Source organism: Ambystoma mexicanum, chromosome 14, assembly GCF_040938575.1.
Source record: "Ambystoma mexicanum isolate Mex_15411 chromosome 14, UKY_AmexF1_1, whole genome shotgun sequence".
NCBI lineage: Eukaryota > Metazoa > Chordata > Amphibia > Caudata > Ambystomatidae > Ambystoma > Ambystoma mexicanum.
This window is the reverse complement of record NC_090940.1, coordinates 631,484,181-631,502,172: the sequence shown is the minus strand read 5'-3', so window position 1 is coordinate 631,502,172 and position 17,992 is coordinate 631,484,181. Positions and strand designations below refer to the sequence as shown.

Below are 17,992 nucleotides of genomic sequence, written 5' to 3'. Positions count from 1 at the left end.
TATCAATAACCAGTTGCCAGAGGGGCATGCAGCACAAATCAATGAATGACCGCATTTGCAAGGTTGGTTATCTGGGCAGCTACATTTGCAGACAAGACAAACAACAATGCCTTAGAAGAGACAAAATGAACTCCTAAATAGGAAATCATATTGTTAAAACGAATTCATGCTATTGCCTCCGACGACAAGGTCACAGTGATGAAAGTGAAATCCAACCTTCGATCATAACGTACTCTTTTTGATAGATTGTGGCGCAAACGTGGAAGCGAGCACGATCCTGGCAACTATTAAGAACAGGGCGGGGATTTTCACATTTATAAAGTAATATGTAAAGCGATGAAACGACGACTAGTTCAACAGCTGTATTCACAGCTATGGCTATTGCATATCGAGGCTTCAGAGTGCAGAGTTGCCACTGATTATGCACGGCTGTGACCATTGGCATGATCAATGGCAGCCCTGCTCACTGAAATTCAGACCAATCACAAATTCAAGTAACAGGTTTTCAACAAAACCTAAATAAAATTATTGGCATTTACACTACATTAAATTAAACACATTTAATCCGTTTATACAAAGTCCTCTTCTCATACCCAAGATCTTCAAAGCTACACGAATAATAATTTCCTTTACCTACGGCCTACACTGTGAAATAAAGTTACAAAGAGGAAAAAAATCCCATTTTCCACAAAATATATATAATTCGAACATTCACATTGATTAAGAAAACATAACATTACATAATCTGCAATAATCTTTGTGGACCCTCACATCAGAATGCAACTAGTTGATATCATTTGTGATCCGTGAAGGGGCAGATCAAACAATCAGCGCAATAGATTTGTACTTAAAATGATTGCCTGCGTTTCAAATGCAATGCAAACTACTGTCCCTGGAGACGATATGAGAAGCCAAGTAAAAAATGCAATATTAACATGTGTTTTCAGTGCAATTTCAGCAGCCAGTCATCCCAGGGAAGAGAATTACACAACTCGAACTTGCTCCTTGTAAGAAAATTACAAATAAATACCACAAGGCTTTCCCATGGGGATCAAGCAGAAACGTCAGCCTGCGTCACGCTTTTGCAGAAATGGAGGCCAACATCTGATTTGGAGTTCTCGTTTCATTGCGAGCTTGGAGAATTGAGCAGAAAGTGAGTGCGTGCCAGAAATTTAGAAAACAAAGATGCCCTCATAGTGGCCATAAAGATGCATGCGGTTCCACCTGTTCGATAATATTTTAAAGACTATTTTTGATCTGATTGGGATTACTCGGGAATGAAGCAGAACGGTTTATAAACGACTTAATTGGAAGTACTTGTGTTTTTGTTAAAGTTTCCCACTTCAGTATTACCATCGGTCTATATTGGAAGTTGCACTTTTGACTACAAAATTTCAAAAAGACAAGTGGTTGTGAATAAAAAACAAATGCTATTAAAACACCTTTAGATTTTTAATCAAGGGTAAAACCAGTTATTCAAATAACTAAATAGCCGATTTTGGACATCGCTACCCACCTGGTCTACACTTCACACTCGTGATAGGCCCATTCCTCTTTACGCTCCAGTGCCAGGCTGCCTGCTGGCAGTGCATCTATGGCCGCCACTATCCAGATACCAACACCTTCTATTCTTACATGTGCGCTGCGATTTGCAGCAAAGCCACCACAACTGAACTGAACAGGCTGAATTCCATGCGATTCCTTGGGGGGACACGAGGCTGCAACCATGTCAAACGGCACCACGTATTTGAAGGAGTCAACTAATTAGTAGCAAATACTTACTCCAAGCTACAGGAAAAAAAGCTTAAAAGTTACTGAACTGTGGTTTACTGTACTTGGGATTATTAATGTAGGATTTGGTCCTTGGCCAACACGCTGAGAACTAAGACATATGAACACTTCCTATCAGCACGACATTGCTATGGAGATTTAGATGCTAAAAAGCGAGGCATTGCTGTACAGATCGGGGAAGCATGAGAAAATCATGTGTACTGGGGCAAGAAGAAAACACGTGATCGATCAAGACTTTAAATCAATCTTCTAGATTTCAGAAAAGTATTTTTTATAATGGCCAATAATACATTTATCTACATAATGAGCAAAACAATTCAACTTTAAAAAACTTGTTGAAATGTACATGGGAGAAAAAATATTGCACCAACACAGCAAGTACAACATTTGAGCATACTGTAGAAATGTCTTGCATGTCGCTTTCCAGTGCCAGCCCTGCTGGCTTTTCAGGTGTGTAGCAACGTTCCCTGAAAATGATAAACGAGTAATGCAGTCCTGTGCTTGCATCCAAGAGAGAGAAACATGTACCTCCTCCACAAGAAGTTCCTCATAATGTCTTCATGGCTATATTGATTATGCACACCAAGAGCTAAGAAGGCCATGCAGCATCACACGTCCAAGCAGACAAAACGGCCTGACAGTTCACCTTCTTAAAAGACCAACGATGGAGGGCACTTTGCATGAAAGCTGTATAAAAATCCTAAATCCTGTATGGAGGCCGCAAAAACCATTCCTACTCCAACTTGAAGATGAAATTGTGTTGTCTTGAGGGCTTTCAAAAGAAAGCATAGAAGCAGTGCCAAGTCGCAGACAGTATTAAGGCAGATGTAGCAAAGGACGGAAGTGTTGGCCCCTTTTTGGTAATAGCTGCTTGTCCACAAAGATGATGCAAATGGCTGTCAGTCGGGAGTTTTTGCAATACCTGATATCCGGGATAACACAGTAGTAAACACAAATTGTTCTAGGCCACCATTTTTGTTTCATGAAGCAGAAGAATATCTCACGTCAAGAAGAGCAGCTGCCTGAAAGGGTAGAATAACATATATTGAAATGGGCATTTTCAATGCATCATGCAAGTAAGAATAGTCAATAAAACGACAGTCGGACTTGGGAAAAGACTTCAGGGGAAAACGTGGCAAAATCGGCTGTCTCGGGGGTACAACTGATATGCGGGGATCGCTGCCTTCGGGACCTAGAGAGCATTAGGGTGGGCAACAAGGGACGAGCAGAAACGGAACCTTTTGGCGATTGCGGACACTTCAGAAGAAAACACATGCACTAAACCTTTAGTAAACAATGGATGGCCTTTAAATAACAGAATGGGGCAGAGCAGCCCACTAGAGGAGAGAACATATCCAACTGGACGGTCATGTCTCATGGCTTCACACTTCGTAGATTGGCTAAGTGTACGCGCGCTAGAACTATCATTAAGGACACCGGCGGGCTTTCTTATTAACTTCACTGCTTAGAATGCTTCTCTGCTTGCGTTATAATGTATAATGTTGGCTTTAGAAGTTTACTTGAAAGTGGATTCCATCGTGTAAGATCCACGATAATGAGCTTCTGGGACTTTGAAGAACCCCAGACTTCCATGCGGACTAACTGCTGGGCCACAGACTCCTCTTCCAGCTCGTTGGCTGCATTGTAACTTAGCATGCACTGGAAGCAGGGTGGTGCGGCGCAACATTCAGCAATGCAACAAGGGGATGCCCACAATACATCTAAAAAGAGAACATCTGTGCATGTTCATGCAGAGGAATGAAGCAAGTTACGTTTTTTAGTTCTGGATTCTTCTCGGGCGTGACATCTGCTAAAGTTAGTCAATATTCGGGAATAAAAACGGAGCCCAAAATCCAATGCAAGTTTTTTTTTTTTATATGAACTAAAGACATCAAATGGGATAAATGTGCAACATGTAAAACCTGTGGATATAGCCGATGGTTTCAATTAATAGGCCAAAGAAAAATCTCCCCCCAATTAAAAGTGAAAGGACAAGTCAGTGACTCACTGTTAAACGACAAAGGTAGAGGGGCGTGCATGTGAATACGCTGGCCAAGGACAACTCAGAAAAAGCAACAAGACAGATCTGATGGTGGGGTACAGGGGAAAAAGAAAATTGAGCCATAAGGACTGCCCGGAGCACCCCAGACAAAATGAGCAGAACAGATTAGGGGCAAAACAGTACCCACTCATTCCTAAATACTGCCAAAGTCAAAAGCCATACCAGGTAAGCTATGAAGCCCACTGAGGTATTTGGAAGGAAAGTCGCAAAAGTAAACATTTCCCTAACAATGATTATTGTCTTTGCACCAGTGCATGGACTCCTTTGGAAGGTTTGGACCCTTTAGAAAGAATAGACTTTGGAAGATCAAAACCCTAACTTGATCATTTTTGTATTTAAAGTCGATCTGTGAAATTTCCTGGTGATGCTAGGGCTGCTTGGACCATGGCTGACTGCACTGGAGGGTTTGCTACCCATGCAGTTTCTTGTACCGGCTGAAATTTCACTTGCAGCCTTTTGTTTATGGGTCCAACAGTGTGTATAGGGCCAGCTTAATTTTGGAGAGTTGAGAGAGGCCAACCCAGTGTTATGCCAAGTTTGAATGCAGTACCCTTTGGGACCACTTAGCAAAACCAACCTTGGGTATAAGTCTGTACTACACCGTTTTTGGTAGCGGAGCAGCCAGGCTTATCTCAAGAGGGAATGTGAGCTGTAATGTTACACAGAGGTCTACAATCACAAGTGTTCAAATAAACTCTTACACTCAAGGTTTCTTTGATAAATACTTATTAATTTATTTAACTGTCAGTTATAAAACATTCATAAGGAGGTAATATAATCGCACAAATATACTTCAGTACTGTACACTCTAAGTTTCTGAGGCATTCAGAATACTTTGAAGGAGGATCAAAAAGGCATAGGTTATCAGAACATAGAAAGAATACAATATTTCTTAGACAATGCAGATATTTTGAGTTCACCAGAAGAGTCAATTCAATAGGCTAGGCCAAAGTCAATGGGCTAAAGTCTTGGATAGGATAAAGCAGTTCTGGTAGATAAACGGAAAAGTCTCTGCCAAAGCTCTCCAAAGTAGTTTTTAAAAAGAAGAATATGTTGGGTCACAAGCTGATTAAGCCTGCGAGTTGCAAAAGTTTCAAGCACTTTCACCGCGAGAGGCAAGTACTCAGTCTTATTTCACAGTACCTTACAAATGAAGAAAAAGATGCAGCTAAAGACTTCGGTTCCTGGCAGTTCCCACAGATCTCGCTGTTCCTGGGCATCAGTTGTGGGACAAGAGGGAGGACGTCGGGGGGACTCCTGCACGGGACTGGTCAAAAAGCTGGCAACTGGCAAATCTTCAATTCCGATAGCTGTAGTCAAGCACACAGCTGGTGTCCCTCTCCCTGGTTATTCGGTTTCCTGCAGCACTCTGAGGAAAATACAACCAGCTCTGAGATTGGTATCAAAGCGGCTTACTGTCTAGTTGATTAGTCCCACCAACTCAAAGGAAGAAGTCGTCCTTGTAGGGGTTTCTCTGCCAAAATGAATTTAGCGATTCAGACCAGCAGCAGGGCTTCACCGGGCAAACCAACGGTCCAGGAGTGCAGCAGCCGTCCTCTTCAAGCTGGTCTTTTCTTTCGTTCCAGTGGGCGACTGCCTTCCAGGCCAATAGACTCGCCTTTTATTCAGTTCTCTCCCATTCATTCCATTTTAGCTGTCACTCACCCAACAGGGCGGCTGTCCTTGCCGGACAGTCAGCCAGCCAATCACCACAGAGTGCATTTGGGTCTCCTAGGAGACTAAACATAGGGATCAGGCACCTCCCTCACTTCCTGCCCACCCCAGACACTCTGGCGCCGGTGTTCACTCCTGAAGCCTGCCAAAGGCGAATGAACAAAGAGACCAAACCTGGTTTGGTGCGCAGAGAAAAACTCTAGAAGGACCTTTCCACAAAGAAGTGGTGAAAAAAGAAGACCAGGACCTGTTTTTACAGAGGGGGCTCACACGCCATCTTGAAAAACATGGCTCCCGCGATTTAACGCTGCCGGTGTTCAGTTGGGAAAAAATCATGGTAGTTCATTGTAAAACCACTGCCACCAGCAATTTTGATAGGGAAAGGGTAGCATTTCAGTGCTACATGAGTATCTAGACACAGGGGATACTAAGTAACCCCCCAGAACTCTATTGTAAGATAGTGTGTGCTGGGTCTAGGAATTTAAAAGACTAGTAAAGTCAATTTCACTTTACTTACTCTGGGAAACAGTTTATCCCAGAGAAGGCATTTAAACCTTGGGAATGCCCGTAAAGGTTTCCCTGTGCCACTGCACTGAGGGTGCTGTGTGACACAAATGAAAAGATGATGCATATGGAGTGGTCTAAAACTCCATAACCAAAGAAAACACAAGAGTAAAACACATTGCAAACTATGAGCAAGTGGGAAAAAGGGCGTCACTCTCCAAGAAAAATAATCAAGTCCTGAAAAATCCAGCAAAGTTGCTGGGGGTCTGTAAGGTGAAGGGAATTAGCAAATTTGAGAATTCTCCAACACCCAGGTGATGATCAAGTGCAATTCACACTTGGGTCTTAGCAAACCCTCTGAAGGTAGTGTATGCTGGGGGGAGAAATGTACACTTCAAAGATCAGGCTTTTGGGGTATGCGGGTATAGTGAACACTTAAGACAGTCAAGTTTCACATGACAAACATGACCTAACCAGTAACAGTCTGCATCTGCTTGGGTAAACCCATATCTAGTGTTTGGTGCAGAAGTGAAAAGGGCACTGGCATGGAGTTTCTGTAATACCATCTACTGTTATGTGTACAGTACCCATTATCTTTCAAACGTTTGCGTCCTCATTTTTCTGACCTGAGGTTCCATGAAGTCTATAGTGAACTGTGTGCTGAAAAGTGTAATGAAATAAGGACAAAATATTCCTCCTTTTCAATGCATTTTTATGATAAAGCATACGTTATTATATATTGATTATCTGTTTGATTTCACATGCCGTTTGTTGTACTTTCAACCTCACAGAGGGGAACATGGGTGGGTACATTTAATGTATGCAGATACAAGCAACAGAATGATGCTTAATAGTAGGTAATGTTCGTCTTCTGAGGCTTGTGGATCTGCTTAGAATCACATGCTTTCCAAAGACTCGCAAGCAGTACCAGATGAAGGTGGCGGGAGGATTGAACAAACAGTAGCAAACAAAATGTTTTAAACACTGCCTGTCCCACCTGAGAACCATTCCTAGCCAGAGTGTCAACACAACAGTGTTGTGTAAAGGTGTGCACTCACCTCCAGGTTGCTGCCTTACAAATAGCTTCAAGTGGAACATTGGCAGCGAAGGCTAGCAAAGCTCCTGTACTACATGTAGAATGTGCCCAGGAAGTACAATGAAGTGTTTTACCTGAGAGGATACAACACTTTCGAATACACACTATGACGTATCTGGCGATAGTCTTTGAGACGCCCCTACACCCAGTCAACGTCCACATGTCACGGATACAAAAAACGGATCTGTTTTTCTCAGTTGCTTTGTTTTTTTAAGGCAGTACATGATAGCCCTGCATACATCCAGTGTATGAAGAGCTTGTTCCCCAGAGTTTAGAGGTTTTCGAAAGAAAGCGGGTCGTTCCATTGATTGGTTGACATTAATTATTTTGGTGAAAAACTAGTGTTCTTTAAGACAACCTTGTTTTTATGCACTTTGACAAATTGCTCTGGCACTGAAAAAAAGCTTGAAGCTCACTAATTTTGTAAATGGAGGTCATGGCTATATTGAAAGCATCTTCTAAATGAGGTCCTTTAAGGATAATTTCTGCATTGACCAACAAGGCAGGTGGAACCGTGAATTTGCTTAGCACAACATTCAGATCCCGACCTGGTAGCGGGTTACCTACTGGTGGGTGTAATCCGTCAACTCCTTCCATGGAGGCTTTGACAACAGGAATCTTCCACCAGGAAAACATGCTTTGAGATGTTGTGTAAGCCACCAGATGCACTTTTAAGGAATTAAATGCTAGACCTGAGCCCAGAGTAAATGAAGGAGGTAAAGAATAATAAGTGAAGGTGGGCAATCAATAGGTTTGCCAAGACTGGTCAACTTTCACATGACAAACCTCTTCCACTTACTAAATTAGCAGCTTCTAGTGTTTGGGCTGCATGCCTGCCTTACATTGTTTATGCATCTGGCTGGTAAATTTAGGTGACCAAAACAGACTTATGGAGCCAAGCTGTTAAGTTGGCTGTATGAGGTTGAGGATGTAGGACCAGACACAGACAACAGGTTGTGAGTGGGTATCATATTTTATCGGTGGGCATAGAGGCATTCTGAAACGATGGGAGTACCATGTTTGACCTGGCCACATTGGAGCAACAAGTATCATTGTTGAATGTTCCTGATGCATCTTGTGGACCACCCTGCCAAATAGGGAAAGAGGGGTTGGGGGATAAGTGTAAGCAAATATGCCCGACCAATTGATCCATAGTGCATTTATTAATTCAGATTTGTAGAGCACACATCAGCCCTTGGGCATCGTGGTGCTTCTTACATACATATCTTAGTTACATACAAGGCTTAGTTACATATACATGATGAAACAAAGTTCCAGTATATCTGATATTTGTATATATTTACATATGATGTTTACATATTTACAGGTATGGTTACAATTTACTGCGCAAGGAGTTTGGTGTCTTGAGTTTCCTCCGAAATGCCAGGAGTGAGTTCTCTGCTCCTATATCTGTGGGTAGTGCATTCCAGAGTTTGGCAGCAATACATGGGAAGTCTAACCCACCGGCTTTGGCTCGGTTAATGCGTGGGATGTGGAGTTGGAGTATTGTGTCCTGGTGGGGCGTGTGGAAGAGGGCTTGGAGATCGTCTCAGATAGGTATGAAGGTGCGGATAGTGTGAAGCATATGTGTGTGAGGATTTTGAAAGTGATGCGTTCTTTGACCGGGAGCCAGTGAGCCGATTGTCTAGCCTGGGAGAGGTGTTCCCTTCTTGGGATGCTTATGGCAGCACAGGGAGCATTGTTTTGCATGACTTGAAGCCTGTTTAGGTTTTTATCGGATGTGCCTGCCAGAAGGGCATTACAATAGTCTAGTTTAGCACCAATGGTTGCTCTGGCTATTGGTAGGCAATTGTGTTTGGATAGGTAAGGTTTTATGGCGTTTATTAGTTTGGTGGTGTGTGCAGAAGAGGTGGTGATGGCGCTAACCTGTCTAGTCATGGTTAGTGAGGAGTCCAAGTATACTCCCAGTGTCTTGACTGCTGTAGATACAGGGATCGTCGAGTTGTCAATGGTAAAGTTGGCATATAATTTGTTAAGCTTGGTAAGGGTGTTCTTTTCCCCATTTAGGCAGAGACCATTTACCACCATCCAAGCCTGGATGGTGGTGTAGATCATGTGGAGTGCCTTGGCGTCTTTGTGGTATGAGCCAGGGAGGGGTAGAAGTACTTGAGTATCGTCAGCGTAATTCGTATACGTGATACCAAGAGTCCAGCTTGTCGAAGAGGGGCTTTGTAAACAAGTTGTATAATGTGGGCGCTTTGCAGGATCCCTGAGGGACTCTGCAGTGGATTGTGGTAGGTTTAGTGTTTGCTATATCTGAAAAGACCTTCATGGCCCTTCCTTCGAGGAATGAGGTGACCCAGAGAGCTGCTTCTTTGGAGAAGTTAGCTGAGTGCGTGAGGTGTGATGTGAGAGTTATGGTCAACCAGATCGAATGCAGCTGAGAGATCTAGGAGTAGCAGTAAGGCAGGCTTGCCTTTGTCCATGATTTGGGTGATCTGGTTCTTTAGATCCACCAGGGCTGTTTCAGTGCCATGTCCTTTTCGGAAGCCTGATTGTCTGGTTCCTAGGATGTGGTGGGTTTCCAGAAAATGTTGGATTTGGCAGTGGGCAGCTTTGTCCATTAATTTCAGGAGGAATGGCACTGTGGTTATTGGTCTGTAGTTATTAGGTTGCAGAGGGTCAAGGGTTGTTTATTTTTAAAAGGAGTGGGCGGACCCAGGCCTCTTTGGGACTGGCTGGGATAATGCCGGTTTTGAATGACGCATTGATGAAGGCCGTGAATAGCAGGGCGAGGCGGTCAGTGCAGTCCTCGATGAGCTTAGGTGGGCATATGTCCCCTTTATAGGGAGAGGGTTTGAGGAGGTCTAGAACTTCTTGCTCGGTGATATCCCTGAACGAGAATACAGGTCTAGTGGAGTTGGTTAAGTTGGGAGTTAAGATGGTAGATTTCGTCTGTTTGTGGTGGTAGGGCTTTGCAGTGGTCTTCAATTTTCTTTTGGAGGAGGTCTATTTTGTGTAGCAGAGCAGATTTGATGCTTTTACACCATGCTTCATCTTTGACGATTTCGTCGGGTGTGCTGGTAGGGGAGATAAGCTCATTGAAGATGGAGATCTCTCAGGAGTGCGATTTAGCATTGGAGATGCGTGTGTTGAAAGCATTAGCTTTGGCTGAGGGGATGGCTGCTTTGTATTGGTGGGAGATTCGACTGAACTCGTTTTTTGGCGCCGACACTAGGATTGGTTTGCCAATTTTTCAAAGCTGCTCTTTTGCATGTGCGCAGTGACTGGAGTTCTTCAGTGAACCATGAATTTGTGTGTAATGATCTCTTTTTTGGCTTCGAGGGGTGTTGTCTCGTTAATTGCTTTGGTGATAGTGTCCTTGTAGATGGTAGCTAGGGTGATGGGGTCTTTGGCAATAGGGGGTGCTGGTTCGAGGATGTTTAGCTAGGGGCGTAGGTTGTCCTCAGTGAGCTTTTTAGAGCTTCTCACTTGTGCTGCGGTAGCAGGGGTGAGGGTTTTGGTGCCTTTGGTAATGGGTATAGTAAATTTGATACAGTTGTGATCGATCCAGGGCAGGGTGGTGTTGGCAGTGATGGTTGAGAGGCAGTTATGATCCGCAATCCAGTCTAGGATGCGGCCTTTGGAGTGAGTGGGATTTAATACCTTTTGGGTGAAGCCCAGGTCATTTAGTTCTTTGGTGAAGGTATCAGCGTTTTTTTGTCTTTCTCATCATTAAATCCTAAATTGATGTCTCCTAATAGGAGGGTCTTGGTAGAGCTTTTGATGTTGTTACTGAGTATGTGGGTGAGGTGTTTGAGAATCAAGGGGGCCTGGCAGGGCATACAGTACGTGCATGTTGATGGTGCTGTTGGGGGATAGTGCGAGTGTAGCAGAGAGCAGGTCAGAGTTACAGGTCCATGGGTGACTGATAGGTCTAAGGTGGAGGCTCTCTTTGTAGACGATGGCTACTCCGCCTCCTATTCGTGTTATTTTGTCCTGTCCTAGGATGGTGAAGCCTGGTGGTAATGCGAGTGCGACTGCGGTGCCTGAGGCTTCATGGAGCCAGGTTTCTGTGATGGCTAGTAGGTCAATGTTGTCAGTTATGAGGTCGTGAATTTCCATAGCATGGGCTGGTAGGGAGCGTACATTAACAAGCGCGCATTTGATGTGAGTGGGTGGGTGAGATTTCTTTAGTGGTGGGGTAGGTGAGCTCTGGTGTGTTGTGTCAGTGTGGGGCCTGTTGTGGTTGGTCGGTGACCGTTTGCTGGTGTTGAGTGTTCCGGATGAGGAGTGTGTGGGGTGCGGGAGCCTAGTTTATTGTTTCTGATTGCTGTGGGAGAGTGTTGAGTGCTGAGTTCTGGAATCAGTGTGCGTGCTCCGAGTCTTTCCAGTCTGCACATCGTCGTGGTGTAGAGCAAAAGTTGAGTGGGTGTGGTGGCAAAACTGTGTGGTGTTCGTTTGGGGTGTGTGGTGATGAATGAGCGAGCGGATAGTGTAATAAGGGTGAGCAGTGTGGTGTGCTGGTGGCTGTGGGCATTGTATTATGCAGGGTGGGTTGAAATACAGCAGTAGGCTAATTCGATTTTCAACAGCGGGGCAAAAACACAGTATGTAGAATAATTTTACAACAGTGGGACCTAGAATGCAGTAGTAGGTTAATTTGATTATCAACAGCGAGGCCTAAAAACAAAGTATGTAGAATAATTTCACAACAGTGGGACCAAGAATGCAGTAGTAGGCTAATTCGATTTTTAACAGAGGGACCTACTGGCACAACAGGTAGAGTAGGATATCTGCAGCGGGACTAAAATGCATTGGTGGACTGATACAGATTTAGCAGTTGTAACATTGACCATTGTGGATTCGAGCAGTACGGGGAGGTGATCTCAGTGCGGAATCAATGTTAGCAACACTACCGAGATAAATGGTAGTTGTACACTGTATTCACCGATAAGTGACGGGTCAGACGATCATTTAATGCGAATGGGCATGAAGCAGTAGGTGTCATGTAGTACAGAAGCGATACAGGCGTAGTAGAATGGCGGGTAGAGGCGAGGCAATGTAGCTAACGTTTAGGCAAGGAATGACATGGAGTGCAATGCGCTTGGTCGCTGAACAAAGCTGCGATACGCAGAGTACAATTAGGGTAGCAATGATGGGGGAGCATGCCGGCATCATTATACAGTGCCAATAGCTATACATTCGAAGGGCAACAGGAGAAGGTGGACGCAACACTGCTGTGAGGTGTTTAATAAGGGAGGTGTACAGAAATCGGGAGACAGTGCGTGAAGGCATGGTTAGGATCAGGATATATTTGCAGCCAGTAGCGTGCGGGTGCTCTATGAGGGCACGTGGAGAGCGGGTGTTATCGTGGGATCAGGGGGTAGGTTGCTAAAAACACAGTGGACCTTACAATAGTAAGGCTGAGTGTATCAAGACTAGTGCATACACAAGATGTGAAAGTGGAACCTTGGGAGGTTATTTGGTGGAACATTGTCAACATTAGTGAAATGCATGTTTCTTGGCATTGGATATACACCTTTGTGGCACTGTGTGGGCATTCCCCATGGACCCCTTCTGTGGGTATCTGGAGGCATAATTTGGGAATTCTGCAGTTACAAAAAGGTCTGGCAAGTTAAAATGCATTTGTGTACATTGGTGTTCCAACTTCCACTTGCTCTAGCAATTGTGCTCTGGTTAAACTGTCTGCTAGACAGCTGTGTTCCCCTGGAACATGTTGAGCTTGGAGGTTTACTGACCTTTGAACACTACTTCAAAATTCTTTCAGCAAGCTTGGACAATTTTGGGGAGTTTGTACCTCCTGTAGGTTGATGCAAAACATGGCAGTATTACAATTCATACGTTCGTCCCCTTTAGATTTTGCTAGAAAGCATGTGTATGGTAAGTATGTGCTGGTTTCTTTAGCGGGAATGAACGTCCCTTGTGCTGTTAGGTGTAGGCAATGGGCACCACAACCTGCCAAGGATGCGTCCGTTGGGGGATTTAGCATGTTGACAAAAGCTTTTATCATTTTCTCTTTGCTCCACCATCTTCGATCCAATACCATTGTGTGTGAAATTTCGAATAGACGGTCGTAATCCCCCTCTGCTTGAGACCACTTTCACTAGCCATCCTTGTATTGGATGCATATTTAGTCTTGGTCTGGTGTGTGGCATGATGACGATTAGAGATTTCCTTGTGTTTCTCTTGACTGGGACTAGGCAAGATTCAAAGTTTCAAAGTTTTATTAGATATATAAAGCCCAAGTTGGCTTTAAGTAGAACACATGACATACAACAATTACACATTTTCCAGAGTTAAGGTACGAAACATACACTAATACATATCGCAACATCAAAAGATTATTCAGTGCACCTTAGTTTTTCTACAATCCTCATAAAATAACAAAATAGATTAATATTCCCTAAAAATCATTCATAGGTTATGGACTTCCATAATATCAATAGCATTATCATAGGATTTAAAATACCTATTTTGCAAGTACATCAAGATTTCACATTTCATAATCAGATGGTATAATGATTCTATTACTTGGTTGCCGCATAATTGGCATTTTCTTGACTCAATCGACAATCCTAGTCGATCGCCTTTAGTCTCCAATGCCTCAGACATGATGAATTTTAAGAGTAAGTAGGTACGGAAAGTTCATAGGCTAAAGTGTACATTGAGGCGTAATTCTAGTAAGTCGCTCTTCACAGTATGCACCACTATGTGCATGTGATGCTATCATCATATTTTGCTCATAGGCAAAATCATTCAATCTCCCGTTTACCCACCTTTTCAGAGCGCTTATTGTGTGGACGGATTCACTGCCCATGGTTGTGTATTTTAAATAATGTAGCCATGGTGCCAAGTGACACATTGTCATCTAACGGCAAGAACGCTGCTATATGTGGTACAATTATCGTGTCCATTTGCAAAGTACACATCTTTTCATAGGACATCACACATTGCCTGAGATAGGCATACCAGATTCCTTTTATGTTAAATTCCAAGTACAAAAATTCAGCGCTCACACATTGGGGAAGTCGAAGTAGTTCTCAATATTTTTGCTTCAAAGGCTACAAGATGTTTTTCATATTTGTGGGCCCAAATCTCTACTGCATACAATAATGCGGCCCTTGTTTTTGCCATATAGATTGTAATTACAGCTGATACAGAGTAGCCATTGTTTCTACTGATAAATACTCAAGGCATGAGCGGAAATGAGACACTGTTTCTTCAATGCCAACCAATGAGTTTCCCAATTAACTTCTCATCGATGATGCCAAGGTATTTGTATGCGCTAACTTGTTCAATCACTTTCGACTAAAATGTCCACCTATATCTCTTTGGTTTATGTTTTATCGTAAAAACCATAGTTTTACTTTTTTCAATGTTAATTGACAGAACGTTAGCCTCAGAGTATATTGCTAGGGAATCGAGCATACGCTGTAGGCCAGCAGGTGTGTAATAAATTATTAACAGATCGTCTGCGTACACAAGCCATCCTATGACAATGATCTTTCCTGGGTTTGTTTCAGGTAGATTGAAAGCCTCTTTCATGTCCGCCAAATATAGGTTAAACAGGATGGCCGCAATAATGCACCCTTGTTTAACACCACAGCAGGTTGACATATGTGATAAACGCCCTACTGAGTTTGGTCTTACTCTAGTGGTATCAGAGTGGAGCAACATGAGCATTTTTAGGAGACCTTGTGGTATTCCCCACATATTCAGTTTCTGCCACAATATTACGTCGCACAGTATCGAAAGCTGCTGAGAAATCGATATATGCACTGTAGACATCCAAGTGGCGTCTGTCCCATGCGTGTTTGATGAGAGATGTGAACATCAACAGATTATGTGTTGTTCTAGATTTGTCTCTAAAACCAATTTGGTTGGCGGCAATATCTTTTTTCGTCAATCCATGCATTCAATTCACTTAGGAGTACTCTAGCAAAACTCTTTGATGAAATGTCCAACATTGCGAGCATGCGAAGGTTCGCTGGTCTATCCCATGCCCCCTTCTTATGGACCGTTAGGATATTGCTCGATTTCCACGATAGGGATTTCTCCTATTTTACCTATCTGCTTGAATAGGTAAAGTAACGCCACACGCCATAGCTTGGGTTGTCGCTTAATTACTAAGTTGCATACCCCATCTGGTCCTGCCGCTCGGGATTCGTTTAATTTTTCAATGATTGCAATTAAATCCAATTCCGATGCCTTGCACTCCGAGACGGCATTAGGGATAGGGAAAAAACAACAGCTCGACTCTACCCAGAGTTTCCTTTATATAGACTTCGCACTTTTCTTCCACGATGCAATTAATGGTCAATTCACAGTTTTTGTTAATTGCCATATGCCCTCACTGTTGTTCTCTAGAGCTAAACTTGCAATTTTTTGCCACTGTTTCAGCTGACAATCTTTGATATGCCCTTCTAACCATCGTTTATATTTATTTTTTGGATCTCCAATGTGGCTAGAGACTTCATTCGGCGCGTGCAGATTTTTACTATGTCTGAGCACATTCCTAATTTCAATTCGCAGGTTCTTTTTGGTAGCTTGTATCATATTATCATTGCCTTGTCTTTCACCAACTGATTTATAAGACCTTTTTTCTGCAACTTGAGATTGGATATTTTCCATCAACTTGGCAAAATTAGTCAACATTAAATTATCCTTATTCTTCCCCAGCACTCCCTCGGTTATGAATTCAGGTAATAAGGTAGACACCACTTGGCTCACCTGCTCGATGTTTTTATGGTGCCATAGTATCCGATTTTGACCTTCACTTATGTGAACTGCCCCATTACAATCATAAGCAATATCCTCGTCGTCATAACTCGGGGAAGTTAACAAAAGACATAGTGGGATATGATCACTCTTCTCGCTCTACGATACTCATATCTACAATATATTGCATTCCCATCTTGTTAGAGAAAATGTAGTCAAGGGTTGCCGCAGATCTGCCCTCAATTCTCGTGAAGGCCCTATTTGCGTCCCCTGGGGTATACCCATTTATTTTCACCATGGTGTGGACTAGAAGCATGTTTTGCCATCTCAAACCTTGCCCGTTACTGAGCATATTCTTGGCATGTACTGTCTGACCTGACAGACCTCTCATTGTTAGTGGGGGAATCAGCAATTTTTGCATTAAAGTCACCCATTAGCCAGATTGGGAATTGGCGATTAAACATTTTCAACACCTTATCCACAGTCCTTACTGTATGTGTTGTCTTTATAACTGGCAATGCGATTTCTGCTTCCACATTATTTGTTTTGGTTCAATGCTAGATGCGATCATGTCAATATTACCCATAATCTTACAATTTGCTTGCTATACATAAATGCTTGATGTACACTTACAGATTTCGTTTTTGGTTGACGCGGACAATTTACCTAATTTTTTGATCCTCATTCATCACAAATCCATTCACTTCAGAACTAGTGTCCTTGTTATCAGACTCCGATCCTAACATTCTCGAACACATAGAACAACGTTGCTCCCTTATGTTGGTGTGTATCAACAATGATTGGACATCTAACTTCGTTTCCAGCCACTCACATTTCCTGAGCAGCATAGACAGTAGATTTTCTAGGGCGTTAAACATATCATCTGAGTTCATACTGGTGTCATCATCCCCCTCCCCTCCGTCTTCTCCATCTTTTTCCTCATGTGGCATTGGAGCCGTCATGGCTCGTTGAGCATTGGGATTACAGCTAGTCACTTGGGGCACTGTAGTATCATACTTCGCACTTCCTATTGGCTCAAGTTTGACATCTAAAATCTCATCCAACACAGGTGGTACCGCAGACAGTGCCATCTTATTTGGTGGAGTGAAGAACATAGGGTTTGGATACAGCCTCCGATATTGCGTCACGGTCATGACCCATATATTCAAAGTCAAGCTCATCCAACTCCGTGTCAGATAGATCAATTGCACTATTCACATTAGTGCTAATGTTTAGCATAATAAGACTTTGTTCATTGTGAATCATTGCTTGGATACACTCCTTGCTCCCAGCACTTACTAGTGCTGGCTCATGCGCCTTGCTAGACACAGACACAAAAACCTCCGCCAAGGGGTCAAGATAGCTAAACTCTGAAACCTTAGCTACATGGCTGACGTCAGATTCGATTTCAAGTGGCTGGACATCCTTTGACAACTTTGGTTGACAGCTGAACACATCACCTAATAGTTTTACACTTACACATCCTAATGTATCTGTCAGTTCTAATACCAGATCGGATGCAACAGTGAGTGCTTCACTACTGGCCATTGCGTGCATCTGTGGCACAGATAAAGTCTTACTAAAATATTCTGTTATTTGATTCCCAGTTACTACAGCCTTTTTAGGGCACAATATAACTTTAGCGACACAAATGCGCCTATTGCGCAGATTCTTGTGCACAGCAATTTCTTTTTCACAGTCAATTAGATAATTTGTGTCCTCCTTCGATTACACACACAATACCCCCGTCACAATATTGACAATTCTAGTACTCGAATACACAGTATTAATGGGTAGATTGGAGTAAGTTGGACAATTGGACTGAACTCACCGACTATTGTTTTCAAGGAGACAAACACATTGAAAGATTTAATAACTGCTGACTCCAATCTGCACTCAATATGCAGCGAAAATGCTACACACCTATACATGTCAATGAGCAACAACAACACGGAATAGATAAAAGGTAAAGCGTAATGTGCCTAACAAGATCAACAAGAAGGTCTCGCAATCTCAACTGACAGATAGACAATGAGTACGGGGAAGGTATTTCAACCACCTCTTACCGCCACGTCCGAGAGATTCGCTCCGGAGCAACACGCGACTCCAGTGCTAAGCAGAAAGCAGAATAAAAGGCACAATGATTCGGTCAAGCTTGCATG

The 17,992-nt window shown here is 43.1% G+C and overlaps 1 protein-coding gene across 3 annotated transcripts in view; it reads right to left on the bottom strand.

Moving 5' to 3' along the window:
• Positions 1-2,026: 2,026 nt before the first annotated feature.
• RCOR1 (REST corepressor 1) overlaps positions 2,027-17,992 on the bottom strand; it is a 297,736-nt gene continuing 281,770 nt past the window's right edge. For 2 of the 3 annotated variants that reach the window (XM_069638102.1, XM_069638103.1), the window contains exon 12: positions 2,635-2,813. In XM_069638102.1, the coding sequence (XP_069494203.1) occupies positions 2,772-2,813 (42 nt within the window). In that variant the 3' untranslated portion in view covers positions 2,635-2,771. Of the gene's footprint in view, positions 2,814-17,992 lie in introns of all 3 variants that reach the window. The other variant, XM_069638105.1, reaches the window with a different exon arrangement.